Raw genomic sequence first — 17,297 nt, forward strand, 5'->3', positions numbered from 1 at the left:
AACCGTGCATATGGTGTGCTGTATTTTGTATTTTTAAGGTTACATATGGTGCTCATTTCTGTGCAGTCTCTCTGGAAAAACACATAAGCGGGGAAGAGGGGCTGTTTCTGAGACAGGAAACTCGGGGATGGGGTCAGGGCGCGGCATTCCTTTTCCCTGCTTATTCTTCGGTACTGCCTGCACATTTAGCCATGTTCATGTATGACTTGAACAAAGAAACATCAGGGAAAACAAAGCAAAACAAACAAAAATAGGCATACAGGCTAAATGGTGCTGTGTTGTTGGACTCCAATGAACCTCCTTGATTGCAGAAAGATAACAAAATCCTTGAGTCCCAGCCAGTCCACTAGGTGTTTGTCACACTGGGGCCCCAAAGACCCCCAACACTGGCCCTGGTGACAAATACAATGTGGTGGATGTTGCAATAGAGGTAGGGCGTACATGGGGGTTGGGGGCACTTGACCCGGGCTCTGGGATAGGGCAGGGCATGTGGGGGCAGAGCCAAGGCCCCCAGGGAGGGACAGCATGGGGGTGCAGGGCGGAGGACATCCTCCTGGAGCAGGGGTTCAGGGTGCGACCCTGGCAGAAGGTGGGGCTGGCGCAATATACCAGATAACAGAGACCTTCATGGTGGCCAAGACTGAGCTCTCTCCGATGGTGATGGGAGCCACTGAAGGATTTATGGGCACGGGGTGGGACTGAGGGTGGGCTGTGGTCAGATTAGTATTTCAGAGGATGACACTGGTGCTTCCTGAGCTGACTGAGTTGGAGGAGGACAATTCGAAGGCAGAGAAACCAGGCGGGAGTGGCCTTTATCCTTCACCCTGTGAGACGTGATGGTGGCCTGACCTCACACAGGAGGGGGCAGATTCTTAAAACAGTTAATTGCCCAAATCACAGGGGCAGCTGGGGCCTTGGTGTTTCTGGTCATTGCCCGTGGAACAGGACCCCTCAGGAGAACTGAAAGCCGACGCTCTTCCTCCCCCTGCAGCCTCTCGCATGACAGGGCTGAGCAGGCCCAGTGACAGAGGATGGGGCTCTGGCTCAGGGCATGAAGACCATCATTTTGGGCTACAAATGCCCCTGGTTCCCTTTTGGACAATTCAGGGGAGGTATGAGGCCAAAAGAGATATAAAAGATTCTCTTTCCAATTTGGCTCAAGTCAGAATAAATTCAGGTCAAAAAATGAAAGCAGTTGGATCAGTCTTGTTTTCTAAGTGCAGGGAGCAGTTCATGTATCTGTTAAAGACATTTTATTTAGAGGCAAGAAATGGTTAATAAGATGACACCCTTGGATCTAGGAGCGTTTGCTCTTTGTTTTCTTCCTTACAGTGACAGATTTTTTGCTGTTGGTGAAGGCCCTTGAAGACTGTAGTTTAAATTCAACTGGAAAGTGGTCGCTGACATCCAGGGCCTGTAAGGAGAAAGGGAAGGTAGATATGGAAATCAGGAGATGCCTGGGAGATGCTTTCATTTTAGCGATGAGCAAATTCAGGACCAGGAAGGGGAGATGAAATGCCCAAAGTCACCCCACAGAGCACACACTGGTAAGTGTTATTCCAAGACCAGCTGGATCGAGAAATTTTGGCAGGGCCTCAAATCACAAAATCATAGGCATTGAAACTCAAGGTCTAGTGCCCAATATTGTGTCTTCCGTCTTCAGCAGTGACCTCAAAGGGTGACATCAACCCACCTTTTTCTTCTTTTTTTTTTTTTTTTTGAGACAGGATCTCACTCAGTTGCCCAGCCTGGAGTGTAGTGGTGCGATGTCAGCTCACTGCAACCTCTGCTTCCTGGACTCAGGTGATCCTCCCACCTCAGCCTGGGACCACAGGCATGCACCACCATGCCCAGCTAATTTTTTTGAATTTTTTGTAGAGATGGGGTCTCGTCATGTTGCCCAGGCTAACTCATCTTTCTAGGACAATGGCATAGAAAGACAAGATGGCAGCCTTACCTCCTCTTCAGTCAGCTTGTAAGCTTTCTGGAAGTCAAAAACACTGTTTGACTTGGGAACAACAGAACTGACAATTTCTTGTCCTCTAAGCACAATCCTGGAAACAAGGGGAGGAAAAACAGTTGTGTTAATCCAACCTGTGATTGCTGAGATCAAACCAAAGTCTGTGTTTGCTGTTTGGAATTGACTGAGCAGCCTGGCCCTTTCATGTGGCACTCAAAGTCCAGACCTGGTTTTAGCCTGTGACCCTAAAGGACAGTGCCTACAACTGTGAAATAGGATCAGTCCCTGCCATGGTTCTGTGGACACCAGGACACTATCTCCCAGTGTGGGCAATGTCCCTGGTGGAGTAGGAGGTTTTATATGACATATGCACACTATCCCACACAACAATGACTTGTGTACTGAGAACGCTGTTCTCTTTTCAATTATTTTCACTTTCCCTGATTTGATTATGGAGAAATTCTCAGGGAGATGCTGGTTTGTCTTTAATACCTCCCTCAGTCCCATGTTGACAGAGAGTAGGCTGCCATTTCTGAGCATTCTGCAGGCAAGAGAATTAAGGCAGAATTTAACAATGCATGCATGACTTTCACTGGACTTAATTCTCACACTACCTTCAATTTATGGCAAATGCTGCTGCTTTCCTACTCTTGCTAGTATCAAATTTCTTTCTTTCTCTTTTTTTTTTTTTAGATGGAGTCTTGCTCTGTCACCCAGGCTGGAGTGCAGTGGCACGATCTCAGCTCACTGCAAGCTCTGCCTCCCGGGTTCACGCCATTCTCCTGCCTCAGCCTCCTGAGTAGCTGGGACTATAGGCGCCTGCCAACACACCCGGCTAATTTTTTGTATTTTTAGTAGAGACGGGGTTTCACCATATTAGCCAGGATGGTCTCGATCTCCTGACCTCATGATCCGCCCACCTTGGCCTCCAAAGTGCTGGGATTACCGGTGTGAGCCACCGCGCCCAGCCATGAAATTTCTTTTAAAAATTTATTTCAATAAGAAATTAAGGGATTTAATGAAAAATATAGAGAAAAATCACAGCATATGTGCTTTGCAGTAATGACAAAAAGTAAGAATGAGGTAGTCAAACGAGTTTTGGAAACAAACTAACATATCCCAAGCTGGGTGATGCAGTTGCAGTCTTCGTGGTCCTGAGTGATTTACCGAGGAATGGCGAGGTGAGTCAAACTGCCATTTCATGAGTGCCCACTGGGCCTTCCCCATTCTAATCGACAGTTTTGGTATCTGCATTTGCTAACATCACCACCCCAACTAACTTTTTTTTTTTTTTTTTTTTTGAGGCAGAGTCTTGTTCTGTTGCCCAGGTTGGAGTGCAGTGGCGCCATCTCAGCTCACTGTAACCTCTGCCTTCCAGGTTCGAGCGATTCTTCTGCCTCAGCTTCCCAAGTAGCTGAGATTATAGGTGTGTGCCACCATGCCTGGCTTATTTTTGTATTTTTTAGTAGAGACGGGGTTTAGTCTTTTTGGCCAGGCTGGTCTTGAACTCCTGACTTTAGGTGATCCACCCACCTCAACCTGCCAAAGTGCTGGGATTACAGGTGTAAGCCACTGCACCCGGGCTATGGCTTTTAATTCAACCCAAATGTAAATTCTTCACATCAAATTAGAGATTTGTGAAAGCTTTCTTTAAGACTCAGAAAGTAAAGAAAGAGATGTTTAAGGCTCCTCTATTTCTGACTTCTTCCAGGGATGTGCAGGACCAGGCCAGTGTTCATGTGAAGTTTTCTGAGGCTGGTCCAGGGCATCGGCCAGATCCTGGGCATCTTTGCATGATCTCCCAGCACTCAGCACTTGAGAGGTGTTTGATAAATATGTGAACATGGAACAAAGACTGGAATTGAGACCATATTGTCTAACTCCATTTTTAAAACATCATTTTTATGGCTTTTTATTTTCTCAGTTTATTTAATTTCACTTTTTATTTTATTGTATTGAGACAGGTCTCACTATGTTGCCCAGGCTGGAGTGCAGTGGCTATTCACAGGCATGTGATCACATTGCTCTAAAGCCTTGAACTCCTGGACTCAAGTGATCCTCCTCCCTTAGCCTCCAGAAGTAGCTGGGATTACAGCATACGCCACTGCACCTGGCCTATGACTTTTTAAAAGCCACAAGAGGCCGGGCATGGTGGCTCACACCTGTAATCCAAGCACTTTGGGAGGCCAAGGCAGGTGGATCACCTGAGGTCAGGAGTTCAAGACCAGCCTGGCCAACATGGCGAAACCCCATCTCTACTAAAAGTACAAACAAAAAAAAGAAAGAAAGAAAAAGCCAGGCATGGTGGTATATGCCTGTAATCCCAGCTACTTGGGAGGCTGAGGTAGGAAAATCGCTTGAACCCAAGAGGCGGAGGTTGCAGTGAGCCAAGATTGTGCCATTGCACTCCAGCCTGGGCAACAGAGCGGGACACTGTCTCCAAAAAAAAAAAAAAAAAAAGCCAGAAGAGTTCTACATGTGGTTATGAGAAACAAAATTCAGAGCATCAAAATAAAAAATGAATTGTTAAAATGTCACATGTAATCCCACCATCCTTTGGGATACATGTGTATAAAATCAGGATCCTTTTAGTAAACATCTTTTTCTAACCTGTTCTACCTCCTCCCGATCTACCGTGGCCATGTTGCCTTCTGATTCTTCTGTATCATTTTCAATCACTTCCCACTCATTTGCCAGGGGAGAAGAATGGCCCTGGAGAAGGGACTTGACCTACCCAAGGGCACACAACTGCCATGTGCGAGTGAGTGAGTGAGTGGCCATCGTCCCGGCTTTGCTGGAAGTCCTTCAAAATAGGGGGCGGGGACGGTCTGGGCACTTAGTGCCCTGTAACTCCCCATCTTGGGTTTCCACTTTGCAGAGTAATAACTTATGCAAAGGAAACACCAGCCTCAAAAGCTCCAAGAGGAACAAAGGAGGTCATGGGATGGAAATGAAAGCTAGACCTCGAAACTTGAGAAGTGAAAACGAGTGGCCTGGTGGCTCTCATGCAGATGGTCATCTCACACTTCCTCATGGCAGGCTGAGCTCTGGGAACTGTGGCCACCACCTGGGACCAGACTTCTAGGGGTTTCCCCACCTGTGGTCTCTGTGATGGAAGATCACTAACATTCACATGCCTCAGGCACTCCCCACTCTGTGCCCATTGAAGGAGCAAAGATGAAAGCTGTTTGAAAATCCCTGAAGGGACTTTAAAAAGCACAAGGGAATGCTAGGACTTAAATGTACGCATTTGCATTTAGGAATATATACCTGAAGCTTCAAAGTACAAATACCGTTGCACTAATTGGTCTCATTTTGGGGGTTGTTTCCTGAGGAAATCACAAGTACTTGCATAAAATGTACAGAGGATATTGATTTTAGCAGTATTTATAACAGCAAACCCTTGGTAATAACCTAATGCCCAATGATAGGGATTGGGCAAATCAATTGTGGTAAGTCTTTGTTATGGAACAATGAACAGCCCATTAATGTAATGAGCACTTGCCGTATGCCAGGCATTGTGCTAGCAGCCTGACATGCTATTTCATTGACTCTACATCAGATCTTCATGAGTGAGGCACTAGGATAATTTCCATTTTACAGGGGAGGAAATGAAAGACGCAGAGAGCCTGTCTCTTGGTCACAGACATATGAAGTGGTAACGTCAGGATTTAAATCCAGGCCTGTCTGATACGGAAGCCAGTGCTTACCTCTGCTAAGCTACAATGCCCAGGGCCACCGCATAGGGTCCTGAGGTTCATACACTGCATGTGGTACCCAGTAGAGGGGCCTGACATTTAATGGACTCAGCTCTCCAAGCAGTGTGCTTTTTTTATTTTTATTTTTATTTGTTATTTTTGAGACTAAGTCTCACTCTGTTACCCAGGCTGGAGTGCAGTGGTGCGATCCTGGCTCACTGCAGCCTCCACCTTCTGGGCTCAAGAGATCCTCCCACCTCAGCCTCCTGAGTAGCTGAGACTATGGGTGTTTGCCACCATGCCCGGCAAATTTTTGTATTTTTTGTAAAGACAGAGTTTCGTCATGCTTCCCAGGCTGGTCTCAAACTCCTATACTCAAGCGATCCACCCACCGAGGCCTCCCAACGTGCTAGGACTACAGGCGTGAGCCACGGTGCCCAGCCACCTTGCGCCTTTCCTAGTGCACACCAAGCACTGTGCTGAGCCAGCAGCACCCTGCAGGGCCTCCTACCTGTCATATGCACACTTGGTGCTCCTCTTCACCGTGGTATCCTCTTGGTCCCCGATCAGCCAAACGAACCTGGGGTCGGTCCTCAAGCGGATGTTCTTCCAGGCCTTCTTGGGGACGTAGCTGCAGCCGGCATTGAAGTCACCCATGAAAATAAAATTCTAAAAGACAAGATTTGAAATTGTCACCCGGTGGATGCTGCTGCAGAACGCTTTCATGTGGGTCTCTAGCAAAGACTCCGCCTCCCAGGCCCAGTGAACAACAGGGTCTGTTATGGGCTGAATCGTGTCTACCCTGCTCCCACCCGGGTCAAATTCCTGTGTTGAAGTCCTAACCCCCAGCACCTTAGAAGGTGACTGTATTTGGAGATAGAAACTTCAAGAGGGAATTAAGGTAAAATGGGCTCTAATCCAGTATGACTGGCGTTCTTGTAAAAAGGGGAAATTAGGACACAGAAAAATGGAGCAAAGACCATGTAAAGACACTGGAAGACGATGGCCATCTACAAGCCAAGGAGAGAGGCCCTCAAAAGAAACCCCCCGCTGGCACACCTTGATCTGGGACTTCTAGCCTCCCGAACGGTGATGAACTCACGTTCTATTGTGTAAGCTATCAAGTCTTTGGTATGGTACTTTGTTATGGCAGCTCTAGCAAATGAATACAGGGTCTTTAAAAATTTCTTTTTGTGGTTTAAAATTGAGTCATAGTTTTGATGAGTCGATGACAGGCGAGTGCGTACCAGTGAAGGTGTTCTTAACAGGAAGGAGAATGTTTGCTGTTCTTAGTCACCACAATTCCATGTCAGCATGCAGAGTCAGGTGTGAATAAAAAAAAAATTCAGTAAATCTATCCCTCACATCTTTTGTCTCTGGCTCAAACTGCTGTAGGGTGTAAACACACGAATGAATCAACGCCTGTTGTTTTCAAGCAGGAAAAGTGAATTTGGGTGGTGTATTGGCAGCCCTGGCATCACTCTTTCTCTCCTATTGTGTTGAAGATGGAAACTTATTTCTGTGAAAATTCAGTTCCTTGAGGAGGTGAGAGGCATCTTCAGGGGAGGGGACCATCAAGTGAGCTGTCCACCCCCACCCAAGGCCACCAACAGAAACTTCCTATCTTGGAAATAGTTTTCCCCGCACAGCTCTTGGAACAGAATTTTCAACATTCCACAATCCAGAGGAAGTGCCAGATTTCCTTGTTTGTGCTATTGTTTGGTGGGGCATTGCTGACTTTAGAGTTTTCTTCAAGAACATTTTATTTTGATCTTAGTGATCATGATTCTCCCCGTGATTGACGGGTTCAGTTGAGGACAGAGGGTCTTTCTTAACCTCAGTGATCACCAGCTTCTGCTAACATAGACATGATTTGCTGAACATTCACTATGTGCCAAGCCTAGCACTAGGTGTCTTTAAATTTACACCTCACAGCAATAAACAATAGGAGGTAGAAGAGCCCACTAACCTCTATAGAAACAGGATTGAGAGATTAAGTGACCCGCTCTAGGCCACAGGACTGGGAGGTTCAAGTGGTGAAGTCAAGAATCACATCCCAGCCGGACGCAGTGACTCAGGCCTGTAATCCCAACACTTTGGGAGGCCGAGGCAGGTGGATCATCTGAGGTCAGGCGTTCGAGACCAGCCTGGCCAACATGGTGAAACCCCGTCTCTACTAAAAATACAAAAATTAGCTGGGCATGATGGCAGGTGCCTCTAGTCCCAGCTACTCAGGAGGTTGAGGCAGGAGAATCTCTTGAACTCGGGAGGTGGAGGTTGCAGTGAGCCGAGATTGCACCATTGCACTCCAGCCTGGGGAAAAGAGTGAGACTTCATCTCAAGAAAAAAAAATCACATCCAAGTCTGCTTCACTGAAGCAGTTTCCCCTGTTGTTCACTTTTAGGCCACTGATGCCTCCCCACAGCCCGACACTCAATGGGTGCTCAATACATTCTTGTTTAATAAGTGAATGATGTCATAATTTTTGGAAAGAAAGAATCTTTCTTTTGGCCTATTTATTAATAAGCAATGAAATACACCCCTGGTCTTTTCCATGCCCAGCTCTGATGGACTATGTTCACAGTCTATTTGATTCATTTTGCACTTGGAGCAGTGGAACTCAGGAGGAGGAAGGGGGATCACAGGAGTCACATTCCGAAAGAAGAAAAGAGAAATACAGAAGAAGAACTCTTGGGTGCACTTCCATATTTGCGAAGAGCTTTCACAGACCCTCACAGCCACAAGTGGTGCATCCCTCTCTTCCAAAAGTGGACAGAACTGAGCCTATAGGGATGGCAAATGTGTGCCCCCTTCTGTGAAAACAGCACTCCAAGTTTCTTTGGGAGACCACCCATCCCTCCTGCACCTCAAACTGTGAGTTTGGGGTGAAACTGGGGTGGACACAGATTTAGCCAATCAGAGTATCTCAACACCCTGATCACAACGATTGGTTCAGGGATGGACATGTGACCCAGTCAGAACCAACGAGACTCAGTCCCACAGTATTTGTTGCATTGTGGGAAAGAAAATTTATCAGTTGGTCTGGAGGCTGCTGGTGGCCATCTTGCCATCCCATGGGTGGGGCCAACCTGAGAATGGAGCCACGTAGAGGAAAGGGTGACCAGGAGATGGAAAGGAAGAGACAAATCAAGCCCTGATTCTCTTGTCTGAGCCCTGGATCCAGCTATGCCTGAAGTACTCCTGGACATTTCAGTTACACAGACCAATCAATTGCTCCTTCTTTTCATGAGCCATGTTAAGATTCTGTCCCTTGCAACTGAAACAATCCTGACTGCTCTGTGCCTCACACTTCTCAATTGCAAAGTGAGAATGAGAAAGGTACTGTAGCTACCTCAAGGGATTATTGGGAGGATTAAATAAACTTGTCCATGTCAAGTCTCAGCACAGTGCCTGGCACTAGCTATTCACTCAGTAAATGTTGGCATCTGTTATTAATGGGAAAGTGTGGGAATTCCCAAAGCCCACGTGCAGGGTACCCAGGCAGATTTAGCAAGAGGGATACTTAGGGCTGAAGAAAGGCCTTAAAGAAGGCTGTAAGTGGTGGTAGCCTGCACATGCCCTGCCCTCTCCCCCTCCCTGGAGAGGTACTCATCCCACTCAGGGACCAGAGCCTGCCCCTGCTAGATGGGAATTCGGCTGACACAGCAGTCATCACCTCTGCCTTCCAGCGGTGTTTCACGTCCATGTAGACGTCAACCAACTCGTCGATCTCTTTAACGGATGTCTCTGGGGTGGTGTGCAGGGGGATAATCACGAAGTCTTTGACAGCTGAGGAACAGGAAAGAGGCAGAGGTCACACACTTCCCTTGTCAAGGTCTCACAAACACTGCTGGACGGAAACAGGCTCTCCCCTCCAGAAGGCACAGGCTGCATTGTCTGGGTCCCCTGTTCCCAGAGGGTCCGGCCAGTGGCTGAGATTTTAATGATCTTGGGATCATTAGGCTGCCTATTTTTACTACACAAAAGACTCATTTCTCCCAGTTGCCCTTCATGGCTAAGAGAAAACTGGTAGACTGTTGTAGAAAGTAAAACAGTTTCCTCTTCGAAGTTTCCTTTCTTGTTAAAGAATAAATCATAAGTGTTAAAAATAATAGTTTCTTTTAAAGACTAACTTCCTTCAAGCCTCCTTGCTTTGTGCTAATAACTCTTTGTTAAGCCCTATCCTGTGTAGCTGTTAGACATGCTTACAGGCATGTAGTACATTCTATGTCCTTGTACCTTAACCAAGATATTTGTGCTGGACATGCTCGCAGGCACGGTCCAGCTCACAGCCTTTGCCCCTTCCCTATTTGGCATAAGCAACTTCCTCTTTTCCTTTGTTCTCCCTTGCCTTTACCTATTTAGGAAAGGTTTAAATTATTAGCCAGTCAGGTTAGCTTAGATTGTGTGGTCTGGCTCCAACCAATAGAGACAGGACACAGTAGCAGGGACAAGCTGAGTAAAGGATAAAAATTGCTTCCCTCCTTTATTCAGGTGTGCTCTCACCATTGTTCCATCTGCGAGGAGCACCCTTTCTGCAGAAAGTAAAATTGGCTTGCTGAGAAAACTTTTTATCTGAATGTTGATTTTTCTTTGCGGTACCAGGGAACAAGCATTCTGCTTCTAAATGAACATTTTACTTATTACAACTGTGTTCCATGCTGGCATTATGGGTGCTTTTATTTTCCCATTTGTGGGTGTGTGGTAAATCTATTTTCTTTTGTTTCTGATGTATTTTATCCCTCTTCTTCTTTTTTTAAATTGACAGCTAAAAATTGTATATATTTATGGTTGTATTTTCTACTTTTTTTTAAAGGTTTTCTTTTTTTTTTCTTTTTTTCTTTTTGAGACAGAGTTTTGCTCTTGTTGCCCAGGCTGGAGTACAATGGCGCAATCTCAGCTCACTGCAACCTCCACCTCCCAGGTTCAAGTGATTCTCCTGCCTCAGCCTCCCAAGTAACTGGGTTTACAGGTATGTGCCACCAAGTCTGGCTAGTTTTGTATTTTTTTTTAGTAGAGACGGGGTTTTTTCATGTTGGTAAGGCTGGTCTCAAACTCCCAACCTCAGGTGATCCACCCATCTCCGCCTCCCAAAGTGCCAGAATTATAGGTGTGAACCATCACGCCCAGCCTATTTTCTGCTTTTCAAAAATAATAAATCTGTTTGGTTTTTGTACTAAGGAAAAACATTTTCTTTTTCTTTGTTTTTCTTTTGTTTTCAAGATGGAGCCTTGCTCTGTCACCCAGGCTGGAGTGTAGTGGCACGATCTCAGCTCACCATAACCTCCACCTCCCAGGTTCAAGCAATTCTCCTGTCTCAGCCTCTTGAGTAGCTGGGATTACAGGTGCACACTACCACCTGTAAAAAATTACCCATGTAATTTTTTGTACTTTTAGTAGACACGGGTTTCACCATGTTGGCCAGGCTGGTCTCGAACTCCTGACCTTGTGATCTAGCTGCCTCAGTCTCCCAAAGTGCTGGGATTACAGGCATGAGCCACCAAGCCCAGTCGAAAATTTTCTAATTAAGAAAAATTGACCAGGCGTGGTGGCTCACTCCTGTAATCCCAACACTTTGGGAGGCCAAGGCGGGCAGATCATCTGAGGTCAGGAGTTCAAGACCAGCCTAACCAACATGGAGAAAACCCGTCTCTACTGAAAATACAAAATTAGCCGGACGTGGTTGTGCATGCCTGTAATCCCAGCTACTCGGGAGACTGAGGCAGAAGAATCACTTGAATCTGGGAGGCAGAGGTTGTGGTGAGCCAAGATCACACCACTGCACTCCAGCCTGGGCAACAAGAGCGAAACTCCATCTAAAAAAAAAAAAAATAGAGGCTTGTCAGTTTATACTCCTTTTGTAATTAAGAACAAAAGTTCCAAAAAACTATTTAAAAATTAGCGTGGTCTTCATGAAAGACTTTTGTGAAGTGTCTGAAAACCTTCCCCCACCATTGGAGGACTGAGAGAGCCTGAGTGTGGCAATGTGCGTGACCCTCGGAAGCCGTGCCTGGCCCACCTGCTAACAGCAGCTGTCACTTTCTGAGCACCTCCTCCTGGGACCTCCCCTTATTCTCAGCCCGGATTCCCACTCTTACCTCAACAGACAAGGGCGGTGGGGTGGTCACTGCTCAAGTCACACAGACAGGAGCCAGAACTCAGCCCAGCAGGCTGCATCCAGGGCCCTACACACCCTCATCGCTGGCTCTCCTCCTCAGGCCTCCACTGCACTCCCCCATCCTTCTTTTGGTCCCCCTAAATATTCCAGCCTCCTTCCCACTTCTGAGCTTTTGTGCTCACTGTGCCCTCCACCTGGAATGCCCTTTCTCCAGCCCTCTGTATGGCTGGCTTCTTCAGGTCACAGCCCAATGTCACCGCCTCCGTCTGTCCAATGCCCTCAACAGAGCCTGGCACATAGTAGGTACTGAAAAAGTATTTGATTCTTGACTCCATCGAGCATTGCATATGGTTAATATGGGCTCCTGATTGGGCACAGTGGCTTACACTTGTAATCCCAGCATTTTGTGAAGCCAAGGCAGGCAGATGGCTTGAGCTCAGTGGTTTCAGAACAGCCTAGGCAACATGGCAAGACCTCATCTCTACAAAAAATTTTAAAATTAGCTGAGCGTGGTGGTGCGTGCCTATAGTCTGAGCTGCTTGCGAGGCTGAGGTGGGAAGACTGCTTGAGCCCAGGAGGCGGAGGTTGCAGTGAGCCAAGATCATGAGACTGCACTCCAGACTGGATGACAGAGCAAGGCCCTGTCTGAAAAACAGGAAAAAAAAGAACATGAGCTCCTGAGGTGGTGGCCTGGGTTACAACCCTGGCCTGTCCATTTCAGCAGCTGGGTGACTTCACGCCTTTTTAAACCTCAGTTTCCTGAAATGTAAAGTGGAGATAATCCTACTCCCTACCTTGTAGTCATTGCAAGGATTACAGGAGGCTGGCACTTAATCAGGGGCCAGTACAAGTACTGTTGTTAGAGTTCAGGGAGCAATCCATTTGGATTTCCTCACCTGCTGCAGTCTGTGGAGGAGTCTGCAATGCAGTGACCAGAGGGAGAGTGAGCCTCTAGGCTAGTGGTTCACCTAAGCCATCGCTTAGGAATTGTTTTTTTTTTGTTTTTTGTCTTTTTTGAGACAGAGTCTCACTCTATCACCCAAACTGGAGTGCAGTGGTACGATCTTGGCTCACTACAACCTCTGCCTCCCTGGTTCAAGCAATTCTCCTGCCTCAGCCTCCCGAGTAGCTGGGATTACAGGTACGTACCACCACACCCAGCTAATTTTTGCATTTTTAGTATAGACAGGGTTTCACCATGTTGGCCAGGCTGGTCTCGAACTCCTGACCTCAGGTGATCCACCTGCCTCAGCCTCCCAAAGTGCTGGGATTACAGCCGTGAGCCACTGTGCCCAGCCAGGATTTTTTAAAAGGAAGGAAGGGTTGTACTTGACAGAAACCAAGGAATTGCAGAAAACAATTTCCATGCACCTAAACTCTTCAGAGAGAGGGGAGCTACCATTGCTTCCAGAAAGTGCGTTCCAGGCTGGGGAAGTCTTGAGTCTCAGCATTCTGAGAAGCAAGCCTGGTGCCATCACACCGAACTGCATCGTCTACACTGAGGTATTAGAAGCAATGTACTGTCACATCCAGCGTAATGCCTCCCTAACGGGCTGCATAAACCTGAGCTCATGCTCCAGGCTGCTGCCCATTCATGGGCCGTTGGGGAGGTCCCCGAGAGAGAGGCCTGCGAGTCTTACCAGTGTGGGGCGACTGGAACCAGACCACAAAGGGCTCCCTGGAAAACACATCTACGTCTCCATCCTGATAGTCATGGTAGTGATAGCTCCTCTTCACAGATACCAGCTTTTCCCTAAAAGAAAGAAAAGGAAATCCTCCCAGCTAAGTCAGCCCTTTTCTTACTACTTTCATAAAGTAGAGATGTAGGTTCCCTTGGCTTTCTTAGACTCCAGAGCAGGCTCAAGCATGGGGTCATTTTCCTGAGAACAAGGTTGAGTCAACTCTTCTCAACAGCCAGGGAGCTGTTGAGAATCTGGGAGCTGAAGATATGAGCCATACTAGTTATCTGTGGCACCCACAGGTTAATGTTCAGACTTAAGAAATTACTAGCAGGAAGAGGAAAAGAATATGAAGTTCGGGAATCAGCTGGGCTGAGCACCTCAGCTTTCCAGCCTTGGGCCAGGACTTGACTATGAGGAGTAAAGAACTCCTGGCCTGGCAACCATGGAGCCAACCAACAAATGAGGTGTTAGGAGACCCCTTGTGTTTTCAGCTTGAAGAGTTAATACTTTGCATAAGCCCCCAGTTTTGACAGCAGTTATTTCGATCAACACTGAGAATTGGTTAGAGATCCAAATTTGGTTTTGCAGAGAAGACATGCATTTTGATTCAATTCACGATTTGTTAGTGGCCATGTTCTAGGGAGCATAGATGATACTTACTTGTAGAGAAAGGCATATTGTTCTTTATATGTGTTTCTTCCAAGCCGAGAGCTAATCACGTAGTTGTACGTTATGCCTCTCCTTGAATTTCTAGAAAAGAAAGATTTCACACCGCATCTTAAAGAATAAACATTCCCCTACTGTACATGTTCCTCTCTTTCCAATCTGCCCCCATACACCCAATGTGTGGAAGGGCCACGGTTCATCATAACCTTTGAGTCCAGTAAGAAGGGCCACCATTGATTGGCTGGAATGTGGCATCTGCCAGGATCTTTACAGCCATTATTTCTTGCCTTATGAGAAGGGTATTATCGTTATCCCCTTTTTATGGTTTGCAAGGCCAAGTTGGGACATGAACCTAGATCCAACTCACCCCAAAACCCGCATGCTTTGGCCTGTACCTGTAGGAGGCCACTGAGACCCTAGAAGACGATCTGGGCCAGAATCAGCCCCTGACCCCACTCATGCCCATGGCTGCAGCTGCAGCTTATGCTTTCTGGTGGAATAAACGTCATCAAGCCACCTGTCCGTGTCCACGAACCACTCCTGAGCATTTATGATAAGCGAGAATATTCTCTCCTCTGAAAGCCCCCAGGCATTTTCTCACAAGCCTTGGGAACATGATTTCACTTCACTGTTGTTTGTATCCTGAGTGCTGGGGATACAGCCATGAAGTCCCATTGACCTTGCCCCTCACCTGCACCAGGGAAACCGGACTCTCTGTGTGTTTGCCAAACCTACTGATAACTCCACTCTGGGCAAAGCCTAACACAGTTTCACATTGTCTGCTCACAAAAAGATCTAGGGCTTGTCTGAAGCTGCAGCATATTCTTAGGTTCAGTTGGAAAAAAAGCAGAAGGGGTATTTAGGGGCCAATCTTACAGAAATTCCTGGAACTTCAGATGCATTATTCTAAGGCAGACCTGGCCCCTGGGGCCCCAGGAGTATGAACAGTAGGTTCTGCTGGGCTTCCACTTTGAGGAGGTTGGCCCTATTTTGAACATAGCCTGCCAAGTCCTGAGTTACCAAACTGCTTGTGGTGACTCAGTTGCAAAGTGACTAAGGCCTATCCTGGCTTGTGGGGGATAAAGGGACAAACACGCTTGGCTCTGCCTGGAGTCCATGACAGTCTAGACAGGTTGGGGAGTGCCAAGACCAATGGTGGTGAAAAGACTTGCCCCAGATGGACTGTGCTGGAGATGCCTGGAGCCCACCTGACCCCTCAGTCCCCCACAAACCTGTCCCCTCAGTCTCCCACAAACCTGACTGGGACCACTCCAAGGAAGGCTGAGATGACAAAGAATAGAGCACTGGCTATGAGATCAGATCAGATGTGATGCAAGTTCAGCGGTAGGCGTGGCCACTTCCTGGCTGAGTGACTCAGGCAGGTCCCTCACTCATTTCCCTCACTATAAGGGAAGCCCTTAGGCAGATTGACATGGATTCTTGCCTGTCCCTACAGTTGTCCTACACATTCCTTCCCTATGATGGATAAGCCCGGAGATTACGGGATGATGGCACCGGGATCTACCATCTCGTCTCGCCCCTGCCCAAGACCCAGACATGGCTTTTGTTCAAAAGTCCCTATTAAGTGTTTCATGCTGAGATGGCCAGGTGCAGTGGCTCACGCCTGTAATCCCAGCATTTTGGGAGGCTGAGACAGGCAGATCACTTGAGGTCAGGAGTTTGAGGCCAGCCTGGGCAACATAGCAAAACCCCAACTCCACTAAAAATACAAAAGTTAGCCAGGCATAGTGGTGCATGACTGTAAATCCAGCTACTTGGGAGGCTGAGGCAGGAGAATCGCTTGAACCCAGAAGGCAAAGGTTGCAGTGAGCCGAGATCTTGCTGCTGCACTCCAGCCAGGGTGACAGAGTCTCAAATTTAAAAAGTACTAAAATAAAAAGCAAGTGTCCCTCATTCCTTCACTAACGCCTTTCACCACAGCTCTCTGATCACACCCCCCAGAAGTAACCACTATTAATAGTTTGGAGAGCATCCTTCCAATCTTTCATCTTCTATGCACATGGAAACACAAACACACCCTTATTCATGTAACATGACGACTCAAAAGGGCTATTTTACCTGCAATTCTCAACTTGCTTTTTTTCAATACATTGCAGCCATTATTCCATGCTGGAATATTTAGCTCTAACTTATTCTGTAGCAAGCATGAATTTTTTTTTTTTTTTTTTTTTTTTTTTTTTTTTTAAAGAAACAGTCTTGCTTTGTGGCCCAGGCTGGAGTGCAGTGGGGTGATCATGGTTCATGGTAGCCTAATCCTCATGGGCTTAAGTGAGCCTTCCACCTCAGCCTCCCAGGTAGGTAAGACTGTAGGCACATGCCACCACACCTGGCCACCAGCGTGACTTTTAACAGCTGCATAATATTCCAGTGTGTGAGCATATCGTAATTTTATTGATCTTTCTTCTACTGTTGGTTTTTAATCTTTTCTTTTTTCTAACATTTTCTTCATAACCATACTTTTTAGCTCAGCCTCATCTGCTTTTTTCATTTCTTTCTGTGTCCAGACCCCTCATCTATTTCCCCTATTCTGTTTTATCACAGTAAAATCAGCTGGTTGAAAGTTCTCAGGCCGGGTGCGGTGGCTCACGCCTATAATCCCAGCACTTTGGGAGGCCAAGGCGGGCGGATTACGAGGTCAGGAGATCGAGACCATCCTGGCTAACACAGTGAAACCCCGTCTCTACTAAAGAATACAAAAAATTAGCCGGGCGTAGTGGCGAGCGCCTATAGTCCCAGCTACTCGGGAGGCTGAGGCAGGAGAATGGCATGAACCCGGGAGGCGGAGCTTGCAGTGAGCCGAGATCATGCCACTGCACTCCATGCACTCCAGCCTGGGCGACAGAGCGAGACTCCGTCTCAAAAAAAAAAAAGAAAGTTCTCAGGACCGTGGCTAAGAGAGTTGGAATCCTGGGCAGCACAGGCTATGTGAACTGGTGGTCAAGTGTGGGATCTCACATTACTTTCAGATCCCTGGAGCTTTCAGATGCCCTTGCACTTGACCTTGAGCCCTAGCGGGCCCACCCTTCCCCATGTTACCCGTTCAGCTTCTCCATCAGTACGGGGCAGATCCTGTTGTTGCTATCCTTGATTTCCATCAGGAGCATAATGTCACAGCGTTTGATGACCTGCAAGAAAGAGAATCCCCAGGGGTT

At 47.2% G+C, this 17,297-nt stretch overlaps 1 protein-coding gene and 1 long non-coding RNA gene across 2 annotated transcripts in view; one reads left to right on the forward strand and one right to left on the reverse strand.

Moving 5' to 3' along the window:
- Window positions 1–17,297, reverse strand: part of LOC105482839 (deoxyribonuclease 1L3) — a 24,831-nt gene continuing 7,534 nt past the window's right edge. The window contains exons 2-8 of the mRNA XM_011743219.3: window positions 17,182–17,270; window positions 14,119–14,208; window positions 13,417–13,529; window positions 9,335–9,447; window positions 6,170–6,327; window positions 1,958–2,054; window positions 1–1,414 (exon numbers count right to left, since the gene is read on the reverse strand). Of these exons, the coding sequence (XP_011741521.1) occupies window positions 1,298–1,414; window positions 1,958–2,054; window positions 6,170–6,327; window positions 9,335–9,447; window positions 13,417–13,529; window positions 14,119–14,208; window positions 17,182–17,270 (777 nt within the window). The 3' untranslated portion in view covers window positions 1–1,297. The remainder of the gene's footprint in view (window positions 1,415–1,957; window positions 2,055–6,169; window positions 6,328–9,334; window positions 9,448–13,416; window positions 13,530–14,118; window positions 14,209–17,181; window positions 17,271–17,297) is intronic.
- The window catches only part of LOC139361984 (uncharacterized), a 20,261-nt gene continuing 11,831 nt past the window's right edge, over window positions 8,868–17,297 (forward strand). The window contains exons 1-2 of the long non-coding RNA XR_011620111.1: window positions 8,868–8,997; window positions 10,512–10,630. This is a non-coding gene — a long non-coding RNA (uncharacterized lncRNA). The remainder of the gene's footprint in view (window positions 8,998–10,511; window positions 10,631–17,297) is intronic.

Source organism: Macaca nemestrina, chromosome 2, assembly GCF_043159975.1.
Source record: "Macaca nemestrina isolate mMacNem1 chromosome 2, mMacNem.hap1, whole genome shotgun sequence".
In the NCBI taxonomy this organism is placed as follows: Eukaryota; Metazoa; Chordata; class Mammalia; order Primates; family Cercopithecidae; genus Macaca; species Macaca nemestrina.